The sequence below is a fragment of the Phaseolus vulgaris genome, chromosome 3 (genome assembly GCF_051622355.1).
Source record: "Phaseolus vulgaris cultivar YP4 chromosome 3, ASM5162235v1, whole genome shotgun sequence".
Lineage (NCBI taxonomy): Eukaryota > Viridiplantae > Streptophyta > Magnoliopsida > Fabales > Fabaceae > Phaseolus > Phaseolus vulgaris.
In genome coordinates, this window is record NC_143500.1 from 14095821 (window position 1) to 14121176 (window position 25356).

Here is a 25356-nt window from a genome sequence, read left to right on the forward strand (position 1 = left end):
TTTTTTTCTAATAAAGAAAACTTTTTTCTTCGTGCAATCTTAGTTTTAGTGTTGCATTCTTTTTAACTAGTATCGATGTAAAGTATATATATATATATATATATATATATATATATATATATAATATTTCACAATTTGTTTTGTGAGGAAGAAAAAAAAGAATAAAAAGGAAGAGAAAGTAAAGAGAAGTGAAGACATTTTGCATTTGAATATATTTTAAAAAATGCATGGGGTATTATTGGGCTGGTAGAAGTTTTTTTGAGACAGTGAAGAGAATTGAATTGAGGTTATTTTTGGGCGTGTGGTATAGTAAAAAAGTGTAAATAGTTTTGGGAGTGCGATGGGGCAAAGGAAGGTGTTGTTGTTGTTATTGTTATGTTATTTTACTAAACTAAACTAAAGTGATTTTTGATTTATGATTTTTGGTAAAGAAAGATAATGGGAGCGCTGAGCATAGAGTAATGTTATGTTATGTTATGTTACGTTATGCAATGTAATGTAATGAAGGAAAAAGGAAGAAGAAAGTTGCAATCGAAATCGCTATCATCGCAATCAGAATCAGGATCAGAAACAGAGAGAGGAAGAAGAGGATTGGTTTGGTACGGTGATTTAATTGGAGTTTGGTTAGTGTAGTCCTCTCATCTTTGCATTTGAATTTGCATTTGCATTTGCACCCAACAATCCAATCCAATCGCTCTCCGGAAACCTAACTTCCTTCAGATCCGATGGAGGCAATCGAAGAATTGGTTCAGCTCTCCGATTCCATGCGCCAAGCCGCTGCCGTCCTCGCCGACGAGGATGTCGACAACTACAAACGCCCTTCCACTTTCCTCAACGTCGTCGCACTCGGCAATGTCGTGAGTTTTTCTTCCATTCACATTTCTCCCTGCACTTTCAATCAGCATTCAATATATTCATATAGAGACCACATGTGATATGATGTGATGAGGTAATTGCAAATTACACACAAACACTCACTCACTTTCTATTCACATATTTGTATTGTATGTATGATTCGTTGGATCCGTTATGAATACAATGCGTTTGCGGCGGTGGTGGATCAGGGTGCTGGAAAATCTGCTTCCTTGAATAGCCTCATCGGACATCCTGTTTTGGTATTGTCTATTTGCCTTGTTCTCCTTTTCTTCTATTTAATCTCTCTTTATTTGCTCACTAATCCGTTGGAAACTGCAGCCAACTGGTGAAAATGGCGCCACTCGGGCTCCCATTAGCATTGAATTGATTAGAGATACCTCTTTAAGCAGCAAGTCAATCATCCTGCAAATTGAAAACAAAAATCAACCGGTTTCGGCAAGTAAGAATCACTTTCACTCCGCAATTGTTTAAATGATATCAATCAATGTTTCTTTTCGTCTTACTCTTTTTCCATTTTTTTTTTCTCTTAGGTGCCCTTCGACATTCTCTACAGGATAGACTAAGCAAAGGCTCATCTGGTAGGAGCCGTGATGAAATATATCTCAAACTTCATACCAGTACTGGTAAGCCCATCATCAAATTGTATGTTGCTCCCTCCCTTTATGCTTACATGCATTGGTATCATGGGACTTAATCTTTTTGTTCTGTCCTAAAATTCTGCAGCACCTCCATTGAAAATGATTGATTTGCCTGGATTGGACCAGCGCATAGTGGATGACAAAATGGTGAGTAGGTATATGTTGTCCTAAGTTTAAATTTCAAATTCGAGTATGTTGCTTTGTGGCCTAATATCCTTCACTCTCAATTGATGGTGGTGGGTATGTTTACTTTTAATTATTTCTTAGATCTATGGTTGTTTTTGAGGCATTCCCTTTGTAGAGAAGTTTGATGCCTTCTCTTTCATTATTTTTAGATCAGTGAATATGTCGAGCACAACGATGCTATTTTGCTGGTAGTAGTTCCTGCTGCTCAGGTGCCAGAAATTTCATCATCACGAGCCCTTAGAGTAGCTAAGGAGTATGACTCAGAATGTAAGTTTTCAGATTATGTTTTCATCGCCCCTCCCCCTGAAATAATAACTGCAAATTGTTTTATTAGCTGTATAAAACCAATCACGAGCCTCAGACAGTTTTTCTGAGTTGGTCCCTGATGTCTAAATGACTGAGTGGTTAGGATTCTTAGGGGTTTTGATTTTTGCTGCCTCCATTTTTTTAAAGAAAGTTGAATTCAGTATGATGTAAAGTGAGCCTGTGCACTATTCTTTAATCCCAAAGTGAATTTGTACGAGGGTGTGTTACTGAAATAAAGTCATTCGTGATTCTCAACCTAAGTTTTTGGGAGAATTGGTCTTAGACCCAATCAAACCTCTCAAGTTTACAAATTCCTTTCTTGTGTTGTACCTAATCATCTATAGTACTTGTTCATCTAACCCTTTTTGTTGGTTTTAATTGTAGCCACCAGAACTGTTGGTGTTATAAGTAAAATTGATCAAGCTTCATCAGAACCAAAAGTTCTTGCAGCGGTGCAGGCTCTCCTATTGAACCAGGGACCCCCTAAAACCTCTGATATTCCATGGGTTGCTTTGATAGGGCAATCTGTTGCTATAGCTTCTGCACAGTCTGGGAGTGGCTCATCTGAGAATTCATTGGAGACTGCTTGGCGTGCTGAGACTGAAAGTTTGAAATCAATATTGACTGGAGCCCCTCAAAGCAAGCTAGGTAGAGTTGCTTTGGTTGAGTCTCTTGCTGGACAGATTCGCAGTCGTATGAAGCTCAGGCTTCCAACTCTCCTCACTGGGTATTTTTTTTACTAGCTTATGTTTTGTTCTTTGTTGTCCATTGTAAATATAATAGTATTTAACAAAAATCGTTACTTTCCTCTTTCTTTTGTTAGCACTGCTGCTTCAATATTTTCTGTTTGTTCAGCCTTTTGATGTTTTTTAAATAGGCTTATCAACATTTGAATGAATGAAAGAGGATACAACAAATGTTTTAAATGGCGTGCTATAGCATCTCTATAGTGTTTTAGCAGTGTGGAGCGGCCCCTTATCTGCTACAGGGACTTCTGTAGTGGACTGAATAATGATGCTATCTATTGATTCCTAAAATTACTTTGGAATAGAGACATCGAGATTTTTTGGAGGGCTATTTTTGGGATTTTAATTTTCAAATCAAGACTGAAATCTACAGATGATAATGATGACTAGGATTTTGAATATGATGATTGAAAATTCCAATCTAGGAAACTTGTATTTGACTTTTTTGGGTGTTTACTTCTATGTTTTGTGTAACTTTGAGAACTAAGATGGAGAAAACATTGTATTCAACCTACACTGTTGTACCTTTTATTGATGTATGCGTGTGTGAGTTACACAAAGAGGTAAGGACCTTACCTTAAACCCTAATCCTAAAGCTGGGTACAAACAAGAGAAATAATAATAAAAAATAACATTACATTTCAACACTCTCCCTCAAGTTGGTGGAGCACATATCATATGCACCAAGCTTACAATATATAAACTGAATCTTAGGTCCTTTTAGAGATTTAGTTAAAATGTATGCGAGTTGTTCATTAGAGTCTACAAACTGAGTAGTATGATCCTTGGAGAACAACTTCTCTCCAACAAAATGACAATCAATCTCTATATGTTTAGTTCTCTCATGAAACATTGGATTGGAGGCAATATGAAGAGCTGCTTGATTGTCACAATACAACTTCATCTACTCATATTCACAAAATTTCAACTCTTGAAGGAGTTGTTTAATCCACACAAGTTTACAAGTAGCTAGGTCCATAAATCTATATTCAACTTGTGCACTAGATCGACCATCAACACTTTGTTTCTTACTTTTCCAAGATATAAGATTCCTTCCAAGGAATACCTTTTCTAAGATCAATAGATCAAGCATGATCGAAGTCAGGAGAAGGCGAGGAGGATAAAGGATCCATGGTATTGGAATCTGGTGGTGGAGGATGAGTCACGAGAATTTCAGGTAAGGATGGAGTTATTTGTGTCCGACACTAGTATGTTGAGTTTGAGTTTTGAGAGGAAGTAGAAATAATCAATAGATCACAGGATGGTACATGAAGAACCTGTTGAACAAATGAAGAATGTTTCAGGGAGGATAAGAAAAAGGTGTGACCTCAAAATCGGTAATATCAACAAACATATGATACCTTTTGGTTGAAGGAGAATAATATTTATATCTTTTTGAAGGTGAGAATATTCCAAAAATAGAAAACTTGTTAAGACCTGGAGAGGCAGTATGAACAAAACAAGTGTATCCAAACACACATGGAGAGGAGTGATATAGAGGGTCATTTGGAAAAAGTATAGAGTGAAGAACTTTATTTTCAAAAGAGGAAGAAGACATCTTACTGATTAGAAAACCGGCAGTGAATATTGCATCTCCCTAATGGTGAACAAGAGCATTATTATTCAACATTACATAGTGCGCAATTTCAATAAAATGTGTATTCTCTCTTTGTTATACCATTTTGTTGTGGAGTGTGGGTCCTTCAACAGCTGGGCCTCCAAAAGACGAGCCACCTTGTATTGCCATGTCTCTTATGCCTTTCTCTCGTCATGGGTCTTGGTATGATCCTCCTTACCCATGCCCTTGGGCTTTGATGTCCACATGAAAGAGCATGTTAACTAATGTAAAATTTCTTAGGAAGATAAGAATGAAGAAAATGCAGCAAAAAAATATTCCTTATCATTATCACTTCCAAGAATTGTAAATAGCTTTCTAAATTGGTTCTTAATTTCATTGAAGAAAGACATAATATGGATAAAAGTTTATATCTGTCTTTCTATAAATAAACCCAAGTCATTGAGATAATTCATTAATGAAAGTTACAAAATAGTTAAAACCAAAAGAAGTGACAAGACTCAATCCCTAATTATCAGAATGAATATTTGAAAAAAAAAAACAAAACAAAATTACATTACGTTTTAAACTTTTTAGAAAAAGATCTAACATGTTTTCTTATGACAAGATTCACAATCTAAAACTTGAATTTGTTCGAGACCAGGAACTATCATCTTCTATTTTGATAAACTTGTGTGGCCCAAATAATCATGCAAAATTTTTGGTGTTGGAGTTGCAAAATAGGATTCATGTGCTTCTCCAACTAGATAATAAAGAACTCGTGATTCATGTGCTTTTCCAATTAGACGACCCATACCATGTTCTTGTATAGTAGAATAACTAGCAATAAAGGTTACATAACAGTTTAAAGAATGAGTCAATGGACTTAGAGAGATTAAATTGTAAGGACAATGAGGAATGAACTAGACATGTTTTAAATTTAGTGAAGGGGGTAAAGAGACTTGCCTAGCTCCTTAAGATGTCACTTTGGGTCCATTGACTACAGTAACGAGATGAGGAACAATTTTGTAAGAAATGGATGAAAATAAAGAAATGTTACTAGAGATATGTTCCTAGGCACCTGATCCATGTACTATGACCTTCCATAGATTGAGCAATGCTTGGACTTGACACACTTGGCATTGAAGATGATTAACCTTGATTGATTTATTTCTCAGACTTGTACCTCAAATGTTCTTGGTACTCTTCATTAGAAATTTTAAATTTTGATATTTCAGATTTAGAGATATGAACAACTTTGTCTGGAAAACCATGCAAAGAATAACAATTTTCTTGGGAATGACTCATTCTCTTGCAATATGAGCATTGAGGACTTCCATTCTTACCACCATCGTGGAAGTTTCGATAACTTCACTTTGATTGGCATCTTTCATCAGGTTAAGCACATGAATGAGTCTAGTAATTAAACCATCCATAGAAGGGATTTGATCACCAACTAGAATTTAATCTTGAACATGATCAAAATCTGAATGTAGGCTTCTCATAATCAATAAGATATAATATTTATAAAGTTTCTTGTTGAGTTCCTCTAAATTGTCTGCCACTAGAAATCTTTAACTTTTACTGTAGCCATAGCCTTTGCCATATGGGAGACCATATCATGGTTGGTCTGAGTTGCATCAAAGAGATGTTGGATATCATTAGGAAAAATTTCTGGTGCATTCTTCCAACAAGATAAACATGTTTTGAAGGATATGAGTATCTCTGAAGCATCCGACTCAATTGACTACCATAAAACAACACATAGTTGGAAGTCAATTTTTTTTCACTAGGATATGTTTGCACAAGGAACAGAGTTGAGTTCAATTTCTTAGTGGTCATGGTATCCTTGACCAAGGAACAATATCTGCTCAAAAAGATACCAAGACCAATAATTCTTCCAATTGAGTCTTGCACTTGTAATGGTTGAAGTAGCCGAAAAGAAAGGAGCAAAACCTATTGCAGTCATCTCAAAGATGTAGCACAATGACCAAATATGACAAGAGAGAAAAGGAACCCTCAAATCGTGAGAGAGAATGTGTCCCAACACCAAATGACATCAGAACAATGAAATGAAGTCAGAAATGGAGGCAAAAAAGGTCGGTGAATAAGACAAAGGTGTTGTCGAGAGGTTTCGACAATAGGAAGGTGGCCCGTGGAGGCATGCACTTGAAATTGGATGCGTGTAGATTTGTGTGTGACAATGCATGGTTGATTGGTTAGTCACATGACCAAAGGAGTTGGGTCGCGCTGCACCTAACCATGACTTCTTCCAGTTCCAACAGAAAGTGGACGGTGATGGTGGCGAACGACAACCAAGGACAACAATTATGACGACAAGACAATGATGTAGAAGACATAGCGAGATCTTACCCGCTTTGATACCAACTTAGAGAAATAATATGGAAAAAACAATTTATTCAACCTACGCTGTTGTACCTTTTATTGATGTATACATATGTGCTACAAAAAGAGGTAAGGACCTTACCTTAAACCCTAACCCTAAAGCTGGGTACAAATAAGAGAAATAATAATAAAAAATAACATTACATTTCAACAAAGACACATATGACTTTTTATTGTTATTTATAAATGTTATTGGTTTTGAGTATGTTTTGTGATATTTGAGAATTGATGTGTATATACTATACACTATAAAAAATTTCAATACAACCCCTGTTCTGCTGTACACTATCTTGCTACAGCGTTTTTGGAACTGGGCACTATTTGCTACTATCCAGGATTTAGATCATTCAATACATCAGAAATAAATATAACTAGTGGGTTGCATTTGATCCTTTTCTTATGATATTGTAGAATGCACATTGTCAATATCTAAGCGCATTCAAATTTTTAGTGTCATTTATATGTTCTGTTTTGTAAAATGTTCGTAGATTACATTTGCAGAAAAAAAGAAAGTATTATTGTATACACAGTGCATATGGGATACGTATTAAGTGGGGACTTTTTTCGTTGTGAGAAATTTGAACTATAAATGTGGGTCAAGACTAAAAGTTAGTCAGTGATCACATCTCATGACCACTTAAAATGTCGTGCATTTTTTTATAACTTTGACATCAAATATGATCTAATGATCTATATGTAGCTTTCAATTCTCACAACGAGGAATTCTCATTTATATATATTTCATGGGTAGGGGTGGTTTGGGTTAAGGCTTAAACCAAACCATGAAAATAGAGTTGGTTTGGTTTCCTTTTTCATCAACCTTCTCTGTATGCTGTCTACAATGTTATATATTTGCCAAGTTGCATGAAATTTAATGCTGTTAGAATGAATAGTTAGTTATATTTTGAATAGTTATTAGCTATTACTAACAACTATATCTTTTGTTGTAAGTGTTTACCTATAAATACTCTCGTAAGTTTCTTATTTCATATAGTGAAAATAATAAACACAGTTCAGTCTGTTATAAAGTTTTCTTTTGTTCAATTCCTCGTATAAATCCCAATAAATCAATGCATATTCAAAAGCAAAATGTCAGAATATTTCTAACTCCATAAATGAAATGGCAAGGCGTAGTCGGCATTAGTGGTGCAGAGCGGGTAGACTGCTTAAAGGAGACTGTTGTGCATTAGTTTAGTGGTGTGGTTGTCACAGCCACTATCCTGGAGTGGCAAAAATATCTTCTAAACCCAGAAAAATAATATCAGATCTGACAAATTTGTTTTCAGATCTGTGGAGATTGTTTTGAGGTTCCAAAATACCATTACAAAGTGATAATTAGTGGGGTTATCTTAGGTTTTTTGTACTATATTAGTTTGAAAGAAAGAAAAAAACCCTTCAAAACCCTTCGTTATCTTCCTCTCTTTTGAGCCTCTCCAAGCTCTCTCTTCTTTTCATCTGATGACGCACTCCATTTCTGGTGATCCACTTTGTTTTTGGGGAACCCCTTCTCTTCCATTCCTGCAGGTTTTTTTCTTTGTAGGTTTCTCTGTGTTCTGTTTTCTTCTTTTTTCTTTTTCTTTTTGTCCTTTGTTTTTCTCTATCCTTTCTCTTCGACATCCAACACTTCTATTTCCCTTTTGTCTCTGTTTTCCTCTTTCTATTTCATCGACTATCCTTTGTCTTTTTTATTTTCTTCACTATCAATTTTATTTTTATTTTTTGCATTAGTATCTAGCTACTGATTGGCAGCAGCCACTTATATGTTTTGTAAGGTATTTTGAGGTTTTATTTATTAGTTATGAGTAGTAGTTTATGAATTTTGGTATTTTTTCTGCTTTTTAGTGTATATATTAGAATAGAGGTTGTTCGATATCTACTGTCTGATTTTTGGGGTCAGCTGCTTTGTGCCGGTATATGGAATTGGCAGCTATGACCTTCACAAGGAGTAGACTGGAGAATGGCGGCAACAACATTAAATAATAAGAGAAAATGGAGTGATTATTTAAATTTCCACAATATGACAAGTGATGAGAGATTGTGTGATTTAATTTATATTGATATTTCTTACTTTTTGTGTAATATGTTTATTGTTAGTAATTAATTAGTACTAATGTTGACATTGCCTGATGATTTGGTTAGGTTGAGTTAATTTGACCTTTTAAATGAATCTATTCCTTTATTTTTAAATTTAGTTTTGGTTTTGAATGGCCCTAAGATATATTCCGTTATTATAATTGCTGCAGTCTTCAGGGAAAGTCTCAAATTGTTCAGGAAGAGTTAATGAAACATGGTGAACAAATGGTTAGTAGTTCTGAAGGTACAAGAGCTCTAGCCTTGCAGTTATGCCGTGAATTTGAGGACAAATTTCTTCAACATCTTACAGGAGGCGAGGTTGGTAGTTTTTTTTTTTTTTTTTTTACATTTTATAAGATGCAAGGGTACATTCTATCTGGGGGAAAATTGGATGTCAAAAGAGATTGGAGCTATTTCTCATGTGCCATGTTAGAGATTTTGGGACTAGTAAAGATGGCTAGGTCTTCTGGTCACCTAGGTAGTTTGTTGGTCTGAAGTACTCCTTTCTGCTACAAGCACCCAGGTTCCAAACCTGGATAAAGGAGGACAAAATATGGCAAGGTCTTTTTAGTGTTGTGCAGTTTATGCATTTAGTTGGTGCCTTTAATTATGGATAAATGCTACAATTTCCGAGGACAATTACTTACTTTTCCATTAGTTTAGTTTGATCTGATCAATTTCTGTGTACTCATAGTTTTATTGGATATTAGACTAGTGTGGTTCGGTCAATTGATTTGCGTTTTCCCCCTTATGTAGGAAGATATCTTGTCTTTGCTTCTGTTCTGTCTCACTTAACCAATTTATTTTCTTATAAAAAATCATTGAAAAAGTGTTGAAATTATAGGGATTTAGCTTGCAAAAGAGGAAGATAAAGTTTAGATATTCTGAATAGTATTCTCTTGTGTATAATGTTGTGATTGTGTGCTTCAAAGTGAATACACTAATTTCTATATGTAGTGATTGAAGACTACTATTCTCGATTGATTAAGGAAACAAATTGTGAAATATAATGAAATGCGAATACCACTTCCTGCCCTTGGACAAGATCATATATATTTTTATGTTGTTAAAGGGGCAAGTTTGATCCCTGGAATCTTTGAAAATACCACCCAAACCCCTCCCCTGGACAAAAACACATAGGGAGAGAGGAATAACACTTTTGGAAAGTTAGTTATGGAATCTGTTATGCGTACCTTAACGGAACTGCTGAAGTGATACTTGACAGTAGGATAACATGTTGCAGCAATCACAAGGGCTTGAATATCAGGGGAATGGAGCACAATGGAGAGGGTTTAGCATCATTTGGGTTGTTTATGTGTGGCTGATGCCACAGGGCTGAAAAAGCACTGCTTTGATAGATTTCTTTTACCTTTCTCTGTGTGTCTTAATCAGGTTAGGTGGAAATGATCATTCTGCAGCACTAAGTTATTGGAATGATAGTAACAATGTGAAGCAGAACAAAAGCTCAGGTCCAAAAGCTCAACACAACAGAATTCAAAGGAAGAACAATAAGGAGTAAACAAAGATGGAAAAACACAAACAAATTGTGGTCTTGGTAGTAATCTAGTTCTGTGAAAAAAATTATTCTCAAGGTAGATGTCATGACTCTAACACCATGTTGAATTTATGGGGTTTAGGCAGGGAAGTAGGAAGAGACATTATAGAACTATAGGGATTCTGTTCTTGGGCGTAATGATGTTATGGACGTGATCCCAAAAAAACCTGAGGTTTGTTTATACCAATAGAAAATCCTAATTAAACAAGGAAACAATAAGCAAATACAATTAAAGGCGAAATACCACTCTCGATATTCTACAAAGATACTTTAAGGTATTCTAAGATATAATAATGATATTATGAGGTATTTCATGAATATTTTGATGAGATCTTCAATGGGGAAGATCCTGTTAGAGCGAGAGATAGCACAAATTCTAATTCATGAATTTTTTTTCCAAGAGAAACACAATTAAAGGAAAATTCATATGAGATGATCCAAGATACTTCAAGGTAGTTGAAGATATTTTTAGAAAGTGGACTTTAAATCTAACTGAACCTTGCAAAACAAATTTGTATGTTTTGATTTGTACCTACTTATATATATACTATAATTTGACCATCTCTTTAGTGTTTATGTTGGATCTCCAACACACCTTTCACATTGGGTACTGGACATCTCGAGCGTGTGAATAAATATTTATGGATGGTTCAGTAGTAGGTGACATTATAGGCCTAACAAATCTTGCTAAGATAAACTTGAATATCATCTTAGAAGGTGGACTTTAAGGTTAACTCAACCTCAACCTCACAAAATCGGCTTGTAAGGTGAGGTTTGCACCTACTTTTATATTATTATTTGGTCATATCTTTATTTGATGTGAGATCTCCAACAATTGTGTTATTTCAAAAATATTATGGTGGGGTTTCAAAGAGAAAGATCTTGTTGGAGTAAAGGAACTAAAATACAAATTCAAGAAAAAACATCGAAAACACAGCCCATTGAAGAGATTGGGCAAATAATAACTGATTTTGTGCTGCATCTTTGTGTGTAAAAGAGAATTTATTGGCATGAGATGAAAAAATTACAAAGTTATGAGGATAAGGTGTCCTCCCTCCAACCTAAAGAACAAAACAGAAAACCACCAGGTGAAGAGTGGTAAAAAAACATCGAAGGAACAAAGGTTTCCAATTTTTTAGCATGTCTGTTAATGAAACGGGATTCACATAGAAATACGAGCATTCTATTTCAACCAAACACACCAAACTACAGGATTGGTTGCACATTACTTAAATATATCTTTATTTCTACCAAAACAGTGAAAACTTATCATAAAAAATTGTTCCAAGGATCTAGGTTGCACCCAACATTCAGTGAAGATGATGAATAAGGAGACAAGTAATCTGTATAACAATGTAAAGTTGTTGAACCTTGTCAATCTGGCTCTGAAAATTATTCAAATGCTTGAACTCTTTATATTGATCCTTTGATTGGTAATCTGTTTCTTATGTATTTCAAATAAGGGGACAAGCATACTATTTGTCTGTAACTAAGTTCTTTCCTCTATTTCCTTGCAGGGTAATGGTTGGAAAGTTGTTGCCAGTTTTGAAGGGAATTTTCCTAACAGAATCAAGCAACTTCCTATTGACAGACACTTCGACATAAACAATGTCAAGAGGGTAAATCTTCTCCCTTGATTTTGTCATTGTTTATTTAGATTTTAGTTAATCTTAGTCTCTTGACTATAGAGGTGCTTTTTTATTCCCCCGTTTTGGCTTATGTCAGGTTGTCCTAGAAGCAGATGGATATCAACCTTATCTTATCTCTCCAGAGAAAGGTTTGAGATCCTTAATTAAAGGCGTTCTTGAACTGGCAAAGGAGCCATCACGATTGTGTGTTGATGAGGTAAGCTTCTGATGTGTTGTTAATGTTGTTTCTAGAGCCATTAATGTTTCAGATTTGTGTAAAGATTGTCCAAAATAATTTGGGTTGTACTTACAGACCCAATCATATTTGGATCTTCCAAAAGAAAACAGTGGTATATCATAAGGTGTGACTTGTGAAGTTACATCAAGTGTCTGAACTGTAGGTTGGTGGGGAGCCTTTGGGTGTGGTTGTCAACCTTCAAAACTTGACAATTAATTACAAGCAGTTGCTTTTAGAATGTGATGTGCTTCCTTCTTAATCACTTAAATTAAGAAAAAGTTCTTATTTGATTAGATTCAAAACCAGAATTGGCTCAAAAGAAATCCATAGCAATGCTAATTTTAAACTAATCAGTTTATATGTTAATCACTAGTTAACCTGTTTTTCTCCCATTTTCTCCCTTTTTTTTGCAAAATCATTAGAAAGTTACACAAAGATTTGAAACAGTTGTTAATATTAAACTATGTCTATTGGAATTGTAGCGGGAATAGCCTATGTGGAATGCTTATATGGGTATAGTTTTTATTGTTTGATATCAACTATTGTCCATTGCATTAGAGAAGTTTTTTTTTAAAAATTTGGTAGACTGAAGTTTCCGTTTGCTTGATTTCATGAGTCAGGTGTGGCCCCCCCATGGTTTGTGTTTTCTTTTCTTTTTCTTAATGCTATTTTCTTATGAAAGCTAAATGCTTTCCTTAGAAAAATTCATATAAAAAAACTAGTTCTAAACCAAAAGTGGTACAAAGTATCTTGTAAAAATATTGCAAATTCATATAGATTTGTATAACTGGTTTTAATGTTTTATATTGCACAGCTGTAAACCAATTCTCAAGTTTGCCAAACACATTTTAATAGTCCTTTTTTTTTTCTTTGCATCAGTTACTGATGCACCTTTGGAACATTTGGGTCATAAAATTATTTGTATCATATCATGTATTGATTGTTATCCCATTGATTAGAATATCCCAATTGACTGTGAATTTCTTATGGGGGCATCGAGTTCCTTTCTATTACCTCATGCATTTAATTTATTTTAACCTTTACTGGTATAGAGATTGAGTAATTACCAGGTTTTGCTTTGCTATTGATATCATCTCATGAACACTGCAATGTTGCAATATGTGTTTTTCTTGACCTTTCTCTGTAAGAAATTGTGACCAGTACCAAATTAGGTGTGGAAATAGGAGCATTTAATGATCATTACTCTTCCAAGTAGTTTAGTTATTGTTTTTAGCCTAGTTCAATGTATCTTCGGAAATAGTAATATTTTAATTGTTCTTTTGAAAGTAGTAGTAATGATTTGCTATCTTTGTAATCATTATTATAAATAGATCAATCAGCTGACTGGTAAGTAAAGTCTTTCTTTCTCTCTTCTCATGTTAGGTACACCGTGTGCTTGTGGATCTTGTTTCTGCCTCTGCAAATGCAACACCTGGGCTTGGAAGATATCCTCCATTCAAGAAAGAGGTAAAAATTCTGTGCAGTAATTCATATGCAACTTGATTTGTTTTTTAGAAATTATCTAGCTCATTTTGTACAACTTTCAGATTGTTGTAATTGCAACTTCAGCCCTAGAGACATTTAAAAATGAATCCAAAAAGATGGTTGTTGCACTAGTTGACATGGAGCGTGCATTTGTTCCACCTCAACACTTTATCCGTTTAGTGCAGAGGCGGTATGTTCAATAATTGATAAATTTTTTTCATTTTTTAATATGAATTCATAATCTTCATGTGTTAACGGGAGCATTAATTTGTTTTTCATTTATTAGACTCTCAGGATGAATTTGAAAGTCATTAGAATCACCACCATTGATTTTATTAGGGTATTTTTACTCTATCTGTATTTTTTTTATCTTTTACAATATGTACAGCAGTAATATAGCTTTATCTTGTAATTGTTTTGTTATAACAACTGTTTGACCGCTGCTGTACTTAATTGTTGACAACTGTACTTGCAACTAACCGGAAGTTAGTTGTAAGTTAGTTAGATTGGATGAATCTTCTTTCTCCTATGCAAAAGCTCCCAGTTGTATCTTTTCAAATAATAATGATTCTTCTTACAAATAGTTTTCAAGTTCTCTCTGATTGATATGGTATTCAGAGCTTAGGTTCGAACCCTAGGGTTCTTTCATGGTTTTCTCTACTCAATATTCCTCTTGGACAAAACTGCTGTTGGCTGTAAATGGGTTTTTCGGGTAACAGAAAGTTCTGATGGGTCAATAAACAAGTACAAAGCCCGGCTTCTTGTCCAGGGATTTCATCAACAACAAGGATTTGTGTAAGTGAAACTTCTTTAGTTAACTGATGAGGCCCAGATAATAAGTGGGCCACTAGCCCATGAAGGGAGCAAGACTCGATGGGGAAAAGTACGTGAGAGAGAAGAATCGGATGGTTGAGGTATGTGATTCATGGGTAGAGCAGTTAGAGGAGAGAGAAGAATCGGATGGTTGAGAGGGAAAAATATTAATCGTGGAGGGGGAAAGGGAATCCTATTTGTATTCTGTTTTTCGGTTATTTAGGGGGGAGGTTTTTGGGTGAAAGGGAGAGGAACCACTTGGGTTGTTCTAGAGGAGCATAGCTCTAGGCAGTGGGAATTGTTATCCTTCTGTATTCTGCTTTCATTGACAAATAATACAAATATTTGTGCTTACTTCATTTCTTTCTACTTTCTTCTTGCTTTTGAGGTCTGGGTCTGTATCATCAAACATGAAATGTGAGACTTATTCTCTCTCTTGCTCTCATCTCACCCATAAGTGGCTTCTTCAGCAACTTGATTTAAAATGGTTGTTAAATGGTGAATTGGAAGAAGTTTACATGACTCAACCCCCTGGATATGAGAACTTAAATAAGTAACTTGTTTTGAAGATGAATAGAGCCATTTATGGCTTAAAACAGTCTCCTAGGGCCTAATTGACAAATTAAAAGCCACTCTTCTGCATTTTCACTTCAGCAAATGTGACCCATCTATCTCTATTTGTTTATCCTAAGAATTCTTCAGTCATTTACATGCTTGCCTATGCTGATGACATCATAACTACTGGTAACAACCCCCTTTGCTTCAGAACTTTATTTCAAAACTGAACTCTGTATTTTTACTCAAAGATCTTGGTGACTTGGACTATTTTCCTGGCATTGAAGTCACTGCCATTAAGATGGTTATCTCATTCTCACTAGGTCAAAATACCCAGGGGACTTATTATCCAAGAATAAGATGGATGAAGCAAAACCAATTTCATCTCCAGTGGTTGGAGGCTGCAAGTTAACCAAGTTTGGTTCTGAAGATTTTTCTGTTCCTACTCTAGACAGATCACATGACCTGAAATTAGTTTGTCTGTAAACAAAGTCTGTCATTCATGTATAAACCAACTGAAGAACACTGAGGTACCTAAAAGGTACTCTCTCATGGGGTGACACTTTCAACCTGCCTCTTCCAAGACACCATAACAAATTCATGCCTATTGTGATAGTGATCAGGCCCCTGATCCTGATGATAGAAGGTCTACTTCTGGAGCTGCTATATTTCTTGGTTTGGATCTTACATCTTGGGTCCAATAAGCAAACTGTTGTGGCTAGATCAAGCCCTGAGCCAGAATTAGAAGCATGGCTTTGGTTGCAGCTGAATTCAAATGGCTACAATATTTGTAACGTGAGTTAAAATTGGCTCATTCCTCACCAGTTCTATGTGATAATTTGAGCATGGTGGCTCTGGCTCATGTCCTGTTCAGCACTCTCACACCAAACACATGGAGATTGATATTGTTTTTGTTCATGAAAGGTGCTCTGCAAAAGTTTTCAAGTTGTTCATGTGCCTGCCATCGATCAATGTGCTGATATTATCACCAATGCTCTAACTCTGGCTATTTTTACCAAGTATTTATATTGTTTTTATCTTTTCGTAATATCTACAGCAGTCCTATAACTTTATCTTTGAATTGTTTTGTTATAACAACTGTTTGACAGCTGTACTTAACTGTTGAAAACTGTACTTACAACTAACTTCTGTTAGTTAAAGATACCTAGATTAGTTGAACCCTCTCTGCCATACATAAAAGCTCTGTTGTATCTTTTCAGTTCAGTTAATGATTCTTCTCGCAGAATAATGTTACAAACTCCTTGAATCTAATATTGATGAAGATTGGGTTTGCCCAAGGATCTCCAGTCCTTTATGTGTGTTAATTTTATTGGTTTTGACCCCAACAGAGATGCTAAAAGGGTATGACAGTGTTCTCAAGTTGAAGCTGCTGTATTTATTTAGTTGGCAAGAAATTCTTGATGTTTCACCAGTCAAGTGTTAGCTTTGGATTTTATTTTGGACTGTTTCTCAGTTGCCTTCTTTGTGGTGTTATTAAGGCAAAAGTCTTTTAAGGGGGTGCTTTTGACAGATCTTCAGAGAGAGATTGGTTGCTGTGCTACATGTTTCATGTTCTCAGTCTTGTTACTTTTTCTTTATTGTTGTAGTTTATGAAGATTCCTTATTATCATGCATTTGAGTCTCTCTTTTCTTTCTTAGTAAATTATTTTTTAAGAAAAAGAGTTTAAGAATACGATAATGATTTTTGACATTCTAAGATCCCTTTTAAGTTTGTGGGCTGTGTTGAATGAGCAATCAATATTCATTGCATTCTTTGCAAATAAGGAGCCAGATCACGTCCCTATTTCTAGGAATACAACAGAGCCGTATTGGTGACTTGAACTCTTTTAGTATTATCTATCTCTAATCTTGAACGAATGTGATTACTGTTTCAATTTCAATATCCTCTATTTCTCAACCTTGTATAGTATACACATAAATACAATAATCACTAACTGTTAACTGTTTGACTGCTGCTGTTTATAATTAATTTTATATGATCTAATACTTTCAACTAATTTCATTAGAATGGAAAGGCAACGCCGAGAAGAGGAGCTAAAGAACCGGTCATCCAAGAAGGCAGTTGATGCAGAACAATCAATTCTAAATAGGGTAAGGAATAATACAGTTTAAAATGTACATACTTGAATTTGTTAAACATTACATAAGTGTATAAATTTTGGCTTTATATATACAAGATGTATGTTCTATTTTGTTTTCTAGGCAACTAGTCCTCAAACAAGTCAACAAAGTGGGGGAAACTTAAAATCACTGAAAGAGAAATCTAGTCAGCAAGACAAGGATACACAAGAGGCATCTGGCTTGAAGACTGCTGGGCCCGAAGGGGAGATAACAGCAGGTTTTTATTATTCATCCCTAAATTTGTATTCCAGGTCTAATATCATTATGTTCTCTCTGCTGTGTCTCATGTGCTGCACAATCCTTGAAGTATTAACTTTGTGGCTTCCTTTTTCATCCAGAGCATCTGTATCTGCCTCACTCAATAGTTACCTTAATTTTCTCAGCAGTCACCTTCCTTATCCAATAGGACTTGCAGCAGTTGTATACTGACAAACATTGTTCGGCACATCTTGCTTGTAGCTGATTGTTTAATCACTAAATTGATAGTGCACAGATAGTACAGCACACAATCATTTGAAAAGATACCTCACTGTAGAGAAAAAAGTTAAGGATTATTTTCCATTCCCCCCAACTTTATATAAATAAGGAATTGATAAACATAATTATCTTGTTCTTCTTTCCAATTAAGTCATTAGAGATTACAATGACATTGTTTGATCTGTATAGTTAACTCCTCCTAGTGGTTGTTGTGGATATCAACAAATGTTAAGCTATTATTCATTTAATCCAAGGACTGCAACAGTTTCTGTACCTTTCTTTCTGGGTGTTCTATCTTTCATCTTTTGCCTCTCACCAAAGTAAGGATTGAATGTTTCTTAGTTTACTTTGAATTGATTTCAACTCTTGATGCAGGATATTTGTTGAAAAAAAGCGGAAAAGGTAGTGGTTGGAGCAGACGATGGTTTGTTTTAAATGAGAAGACTGGCAAGGTTAGTAAATTGTCTCATTTTATACTGAATTACATTCCAAAACTGCTCTAGACCTTCTGGTTTAAACATTTGAGCATATAAGCCTTGTAAGCTGTAGCTGCACAGAAGTGTTTCATATGGATAAAAACTTCTTTTGGTGAAATTGAAAATGATATTTTGTGAAAATTCTTACTATACCTCTTGGTTCTTGACATTTCCAGTAATCGAGTTAGTTTACAAATTTTTAAGCATTTGTCTAATATGATGGAATGTGGCCTATTTATGTTATGATTAGAGAAACCTTCATTTTAATTATTAAACTGACAAGGCATTCTATCTGTTAATATGAGCTCGGAGTTCTTATATTTTTGTATGCGGGAAAAAATCAAACCCACATCTATTAGAGATAATGCCAAAATCCACTATATAAGTGGGACCAATCCCCATCTTACAAGTCAGATTTGTAGGATTGGATTTGACCTATATCCATTTTGTAAAATGGTATTAGAACCTATCCTACATCCAATGAAAGAACGACTCATCATGTTACCAAGCCCAATAGTGTTAGACTGGGGTGTATTAGGAAAAATCCAAGTCCACATCAACTAGAGATAATGCTAAAATACAGTATATAAATGGAGACAATCCTCACCTTAGAAATCAGTTTTATAGGGTTGAATTAGATCTAAATCCAGTTTGTAATAATTTGTATTCAGTCTCAAGTTGTGTAAGTTGTATTTGGAGGTCTTTTTGATATTGGTGCTTATGCTATAGATGGGAGTACAAACTGCATCTTTCTGAACATATGCTGAGATTTAACTATACTTTATATTGCCAGCTTGGATACACCAAAAAACAGGAAGAGAGACATTTCCGAGGAGTAATTACATTAGAGGTATGAACTTTTTGGTTGATTTCTTGAATTTATGGTATAAAGCTTACGAACTTCAATAACCTGTTTCTGGGATACTTGAGAAAACAAGGGCCAAATAACCTCTGTGTAATCAGTTATAAAATTGGAGTGCCATATTGTATTTATGATTTAAGGGAATTTATTTGGTTATGATTTTAAAAGACTTTATTGACAAAAAGTCTTGTATATTTTAAAAACTATGTAAAAATGTTGTGAAAGACTTTTATGATTAAGTTTTTGTTGTTTAGATTTTAATGGATTTATATAGTAAGAATTTACAAGATTTGAAAAGGCTTAACTTAATACATTTACAAAGATTTGAAAGAACTCCATATGTTCTTTTATAAAACATCGAGAGTTACAAGAGTGCATGAAAAGTCTTAAAATAACTGAAAATTTGTATTGAAAAAGTAAAACCAATTGAAATTTTTCAATCTTATACTAGCTAATTGGTTCTAACTTCATGTTCTCTTTTACTAGTCAGCTATGTATTAGAATCTTCTCGTGCATGCTACTGGGTTCAAAATTGTTTCAATGGGGAAGTCATAAAAATAGTACCGAGTACATATGAGCGAATGGATTGTGATGGAAAAAAGAAAAGTCCAACAACAAGAAGAAAAAGAGTTTCAAGAAGAGTTCCAGTGGGATTGTTTGATGGCTGTGATATTTATGCATCTCTATTAAGAAGTCACATGAAATCAATCAAAATCTCTATTAAAAAATAATTTTTTATATTTTTATATTTTTTAGTATCAACAAATTTTGTATTAGTTGTAACATATCTTAATTGGATACGACTTGATTTCATTGTCTTTCTTAAAAAAGCTTAATTAGCATTTTTTTAATTGATATTCTAATTGAATATCACAAGAATTATATATCATTTGAAAGTATTGATTTAATTTCCTTTGGATTTTTTTTATAAAATTAAGTCTTTTAAAATATCCTTCAAAGTCCTAATCCGAGACACCCCCTTAATGTTCTTATGGATATTGTCTCCCTTGTGATGAAGTTATAAATTTCTTTCATATGAGGCATATAATCAATGGTTCAGACACAACATAATGCTTTGTTCAGACAGAATTTGAAGTTGACCTGAATAATGACTATTGATGAACCTTTCAGCATGTAATGCCTGTTTTACTTTTGGTTGTGCCTGATCAGGAATGCATTATTGACGACATTTCTGAAGATGATGAAGTCTCCACAAAGAGTTCAAAGGATAAAAAGTCCAATGGACCTGATTCTGGAAAAGCATCAAACCTTGTTTTCAAAATAACAAACAAGGTCGCATATAAGACTGTTATGAAAGGTAACCCCTCTTGTTCTAATTTTTGCATCCTCCCCCATGTGTTCCAATTTAAGAATTCTTCACCAGATCTGAAACCGTGACAACTGACAATATTAAAACGTACGTTTTTCAGCTCAAAGTACAGTTTTGTTAAAGGCTGAGAGCATGGCAGATAAGGTTGAGTGGATCAACAAGCTAAGAAATGTTGCACAGGCTAAAGGAGGTCATGCCATTGGGGAACCTAGTTTTCCTATGCGGCAAAGTCTTTCTGATGGTTCTCTTGTAAGTTTCTATCTGTTCTCTTTGATGTTATTCTCTTAGAATTTGAGTTTAGGACCTATGTCAATCTTATAAAACTAGTTTTTAAGGTGAGAAATACCTAAGCTTTTTAAGGACTCATTTCTCTAGCTAATGTGAGATTTCAATCTCTTGAAAGATGACATATTAACAACTACATTCTTGACATTTTACTTTGGGTCCATTTGGTAGAGAGGGGAGAAATAATATATGAAAATAAAAAGAGATGAATGAAAATGTGATATAAAATGAAAATTGAAGATGCTTGGTTGAAGAGAAATAGATAATAAGTACCGAGATAGAAAGATGAATAGAAATAGAGTGAACAGTACTGTTGGGATCCACTCACCTTTTAATTTTCTCCTCCTTATTTCTTTCATGCCAAAAAATCCTATTAAATCCATCTTTCCTATTTCCACTTCCTTCTTTCCAAACAAACACACCATTAATTTTCTGGTTAGCCACTGCATAGGGGTAGTAACCCTTTGTGAGACACTGCCAACCAACTTTTCCAACATTCATCTAATTGACCAATTAACCACTTAAATTTCGTCTTCTTCACCCATGATTGGGTCTAAGATATTTCTTTGTTTGTTTGGGTTTGTTGAATACAAAAATTTTCCTTTAATGGTGTTATAATTACATAAATAAGAATCATATCTTTATAATTACAGATATTGGGATCAGATCTTTATAATCAGAAACTTCAAGATCATATCTGTATTATTCTAGGATCTTATCTTTATTTTTAGAAGATATTAAATCTCATTTATTTATTGTGTTGGTTTCTTTTTCTCAATATAAATAAACCACTCATGCTATCACAAAAACATACAATTTTAAATCATCATCTTTATAGCTTAACAAATAGCATCCTTCTTCTGGTGAATATATTTATATAGAAATGAATTTATGACATTTTGGAACTTAGGATTGGGTCCTTTAATTATTGCTGTTAGTTTGTTTGGAAGTTACAAACACTAACCAATTTACAGTCCATCTAGAAAAGAGTTCATTTTTGTATTTTCATAACATGTCTTCATGTTGAAAAATCTTTTGTAGGATACTATGGCCAGAAAACCTGCAGATCCTGAAGAGGAGCTCAGATGGATGTCTCAAGAAGTGCGCGGTTATGTTGAAGCTGTTCTTAACAGCCTTGCTGCTAATGTCCCAAAAGTGAGTTTATTTTATCCCCTACATAATTTTCTATTCAGATTTGGCACTGTTTGTAAGATCATTTCACTTTGTCTAAGCAGGCAGTTGTTCTTTGCCAAGTAGAGAAAGCCAAGGAAGACATGCTCAACCAGTTATACAGTTCCATCAGGTAAGTGCTGTCGTTTCTCATCATACTATTGGATGTCTATTGAGTGTGTTGCTTCTTAGTGGATACTATGATGTACTGGCATTCAACCTATATTCTCTTTAGTCAATATTAATGTTCAATCAACCTAAGTTTATATTAATCTACTATTCAACCACATATGTAAGTATTTGGTCATATGTAAGGATTGTGTTTTTTAATGCTTTGGTTGGGTATGTCTAGGGAATCAACATAGACACGTTGGGTTTGGGTATACAAGTAGATTAAGTTTATGAAGTTGCCATTGTAAGTTCCTTCTTTTCTCTTGACTTTTCTCTTTAGTAGGACTTCTTTGTGATCTTAACCTATCCCTAGTAGTTCTTTCCCTCTTCTGTCTAATAACTTTTTTTGTTTGCAATAAATAATAATACTTGAATCTTTGATTCTATTTATTTAATCTTGAACGCTACAGTTATTACAAATTACTATTCAAGAATGGAACCATTTGACAGTGAAAATTAAGTGTCTTTTTAATGTTGTGGTTGGCAGCGCCCAAAGCTCTGCAAAAGTTGAGGAGCTGCTTCAGGAAGACCGCAATGCCAAGAACAAAAGGGAGCGAGTTCAGAAACAGTCTTCCCTTCTTTCAAAACTCACTAGGCAGCTTGGTGTCCATGACAATAGAGCGGCTGCAGCATCCAATTGGTCCGACAGAGGGAGTTCAGCAGGTAATGTCTTCACATTTGCCTGAGGTCTTACTTTCCGTGAAAGCTTAGCTGGTCTGCTAGCTGTTTCAGAAGACCTTTAGCTTTTGTTGAAGAAAGAATGTGATGAGATTATGTATATAAATTTTGTTGTAACTCTCCCAGAACATAATAAATAAGTTGTTGAACATATAATGTGTTAATTGCAGATTTCTTAAGTAACTATATTTTTGTTGATTTTTCATATACTTTTGGAAATAAAACTATGCAGAGACCAGCCCAAGAAGCTCTGGACCCTCGTCAGGTGATGATTGGAGGTCTGCCTTTGATGCTGCTGCCAATGGTCCAAGCGACTTGTCATCTAGGTATGGTTCTGGTGGTCATAGTAGACGTTACAGTGACCCATCCCAAAATGGTGATGTGAGCTCAGGCTCAAATTCTAGCAGTCGCAGGACACCAACTCGGTTGCCCCCTGCTCCTCCGCAATCTGGTCCAAGATATTAGATGAAGCTACATGTGGTTGGTTTTGATCAAAATTATGCATTCTTGCGCTTTCAGTTTTTTCTTCTTATAACGAGACTGTTCCACCTCCTTTTAGAGACTTTAGTCGGAATGTTATAGTTTTGTAGATAAGTAAAGTATTCATATCTCATTCATCTTACGGCCATACGCAGTGTGTGTGTGTGTCCAATTTTAGCCCCTTACTGGGTATGTGGGGGCATTGTTGGGTGAGATAATTTTGTGTCTTCCCGACATTCTTTCTCCTCTCTCTTACAAATGTAATTGTTTTGTATCCAATGTGATTATCAGCATTTATATCAATGCCTTTTTCTTTTTCCGCCTACTTTATTAACCGCTGATTATTTCTGGTTGGTATTATCATTATATGAAAAAGCTTGTGGTTATTAAGATCACTTTGAAGTGGCAAATCAAATCATGAGGCGATGTCCAAAAAGTGCCCACTGTTATAACTGGTCGTGAATGTTTTAAAAATTGTTTCAGTCCTTCGAATAAATTATATAAAGAGTTTACAGCAAAGTCAATATTTTGTTTTATGGCAATTGTCTAATGCTCAAATATAAGTTTACTCGGAATTATTTTCTACAAGGCACTTGTACAAAACCAAGTTTGTTCCATAAATATCGTTGCAATTTGTATAAGGAATATACAGAATAAAAAAACAGCTTCTGTATCTGATACGTGGAGGAGTCGCCGCTGAGACTATGTTATCTACATCACCGTTATTGACATGGACAAGTCTCAGCCTTATCAACCACAAACCTCATCTGTAATATCTTTGAAATTAGGAGAAACTATGTTAAGAAGAAAATTATCAGAATTATTGTTATATTTTGAGTTGATAGCATGCCCTTAGATTCAAGAGCTCATATGTTGCCACAAATTCTTATTATATGAGGGAAGATACGAGACCCGAGTATGCAGCTTATCATTATCATAATGCAGGTATCCATACGAAAAAACGAATGTTTTTATGTTTGAAAGATTGTTTATTTATATGCTTATTTTTAATTTTTTTTATTCTAATAATTACTGATTTACTTTTTTTTAAATTACATCCACTTAACATCAGTATTTTAATTGATGAATTACACTATGCAAAAAAGGTGTGAATTATAATAAATATAGACATTAATTTAAAATTAAAAACTATACATATGTTTTTAAATTTTCAAAATAACTATTTTCAAATAAAAATCTGGTTCTTTAAAAAAATTAACAAAATTTTTAAAAAAAATCAAATGAAATCATGCTTACATACACTATTTATTGTAAATCATTTCTGCATTATTAAAAAATGAAAAAAATTAACTTAAAATAGCATAAAAAATCTAAAATCGTCTTTATATATATTATTTATAAAAATATATCATACAAATATAAATTATACCTTTAAGCGCAGTTTCTATTAAAAAATAAAAGTGCGTTTGAAACATGATTCTAGTGTGAAATTTTTTAATTGGCTTACATTCATACTTGTGAATATAAATTTTTGTAAAGCAAATTTCCAATTTAGAAAAAGAAAACCTACCAAACCTGTAGAGTCTTTTAGGGCAGTTACAAACTTGCCAAATACGAATTGTTTCTAAGATTGGTACCGATATTTTGACACCTCTATTGAGGTTGCGGCAGAATACAACCAGCTGACATGACATTTTTAATATTAAAGAAAAAGCATATGGGTCCCACTTGTTGAGTTGGAAAAATTACCAAATTATAGCATTTGGAAGGTGTGTTTTTGGTTTCTAAAAGAGAGTGCGTTCGAAAAAAGGGTTTGTTCTTCCATTGATGTGTGTGTTTGAAAGGTAGGATTTGGATTGCGAAGGGACAACGTTGCGTTTGAGGCTCTTCATTGCGAAAGAATAGGTTCGAATTTGTGTGCATTTTTTATTGAGAGGGTTTGGATTGGTAGGGTTTTGGATTGGGCGGTAAACAAGTATGCGACAATTATTGAAGGGAGAAGGAAGCTTCATAGAGGTGCGTTGCCATTAGGGTTTCGGTTGAAGAGTGGAATTTCGAATCAGGTATGTATTTTGATTCGTTTTGTACAGGTTTATTTGTTTGATTGTTTTGCTTTTGGTTTGGTTTCTGTTGTGTAGCGTTCTGTGTAGTGTAATTGCGTTTCTTTGTTTGTTGATGTGGTTTTTTAGTTTTATTTTTTTAATTGATTTGGATTTCATTGTTTACTGTTTTTTGGTCTGCGATTTGGGGACTGGTTTTGAACC

At 34.4% G+C, this 25356-nt stretch overlaps 1 protein-coding gene and 1 pseudogene across 4 annotated transcripts; one reads left to right on the plus strand and one right to left on the minus strand.

The window, feature by feature from the left end:
- The first annotated feature begins 240 nt into the window (after positions 1–240).
- Positions 241–23456, plus strand: ADL6 (dynamin-like protein 6). 4 transcript variants are annotated; one of them, XM_068606898.1, is made up of 23 exons: positions 241–599; positions 721–857; positions 1065–1115; positions 1195–1315; positions 1407–1499; positions 1600–1661; positions 1850–1967; positions 2391–2733; positions 8957–9104; positions 11859–11960; positions 12067–12186; positions 13591–13674; positions 13755–13882; positions 17088–17172; positions 17284–17419; positions 18055–18131; positions 18949–19005; positions 20188–20335; positions 20448–20596; positions 21674–21787; positions 21868–21935; positions 22461–22636; positions 22884–23456. In XM_068606898.1, exons 2-23 carry the CDS (start codon positions 726–728, stop codon positions 23114–23116), a joined length of 2745 nt encoding a protein of 914 aa, XP_068462999.1. In that variant the 5' UTR covers positions 241–599; positions 721–725; the 3' UTR covers positions 23117–23456. The 4 variants fall into 4 exon arrangements, 3 of the variants coding, with proteins under 3 accessions (XP_068462999.1, XP_068462998.1, XP_068462997.1); XM_068606897.1 differs by having other exon boundaries at positions 340–623; XR_016519433.1 differs by having other exon boundaries at positions 586–857; positions 17586–18131.
- LOC150028700 (uncharacterized) lies at positions 5301–6040 on the minus strand (annotated as a pseudogene).
- Positions 23457–25356: the final 1900 nt, after the last annotated feature.

Coding starts and splice junctions, on each gene's coding strand:
- ADL6 (XM_068606898.1), top strand. CDS start 726: ATGGAGGCAATCGAAGAATTGGTTCAGCTCTCCGATTCCATGCGCCAA. Junction 13,883..17,087: donor ATCCGTTTAGTGCAGAGGCG/GTATGTTCAATA, acceptor TAATTTCATTAG/AATGGAAAGGCAACGCCGAG. Junction 20,336..20,447: donor ATATAAGACTGTTATGAAAG/GTAACCCCTCTT, acceptor TACGTTTTTCAG/CTCAAAGTACAGTTTTGTTA.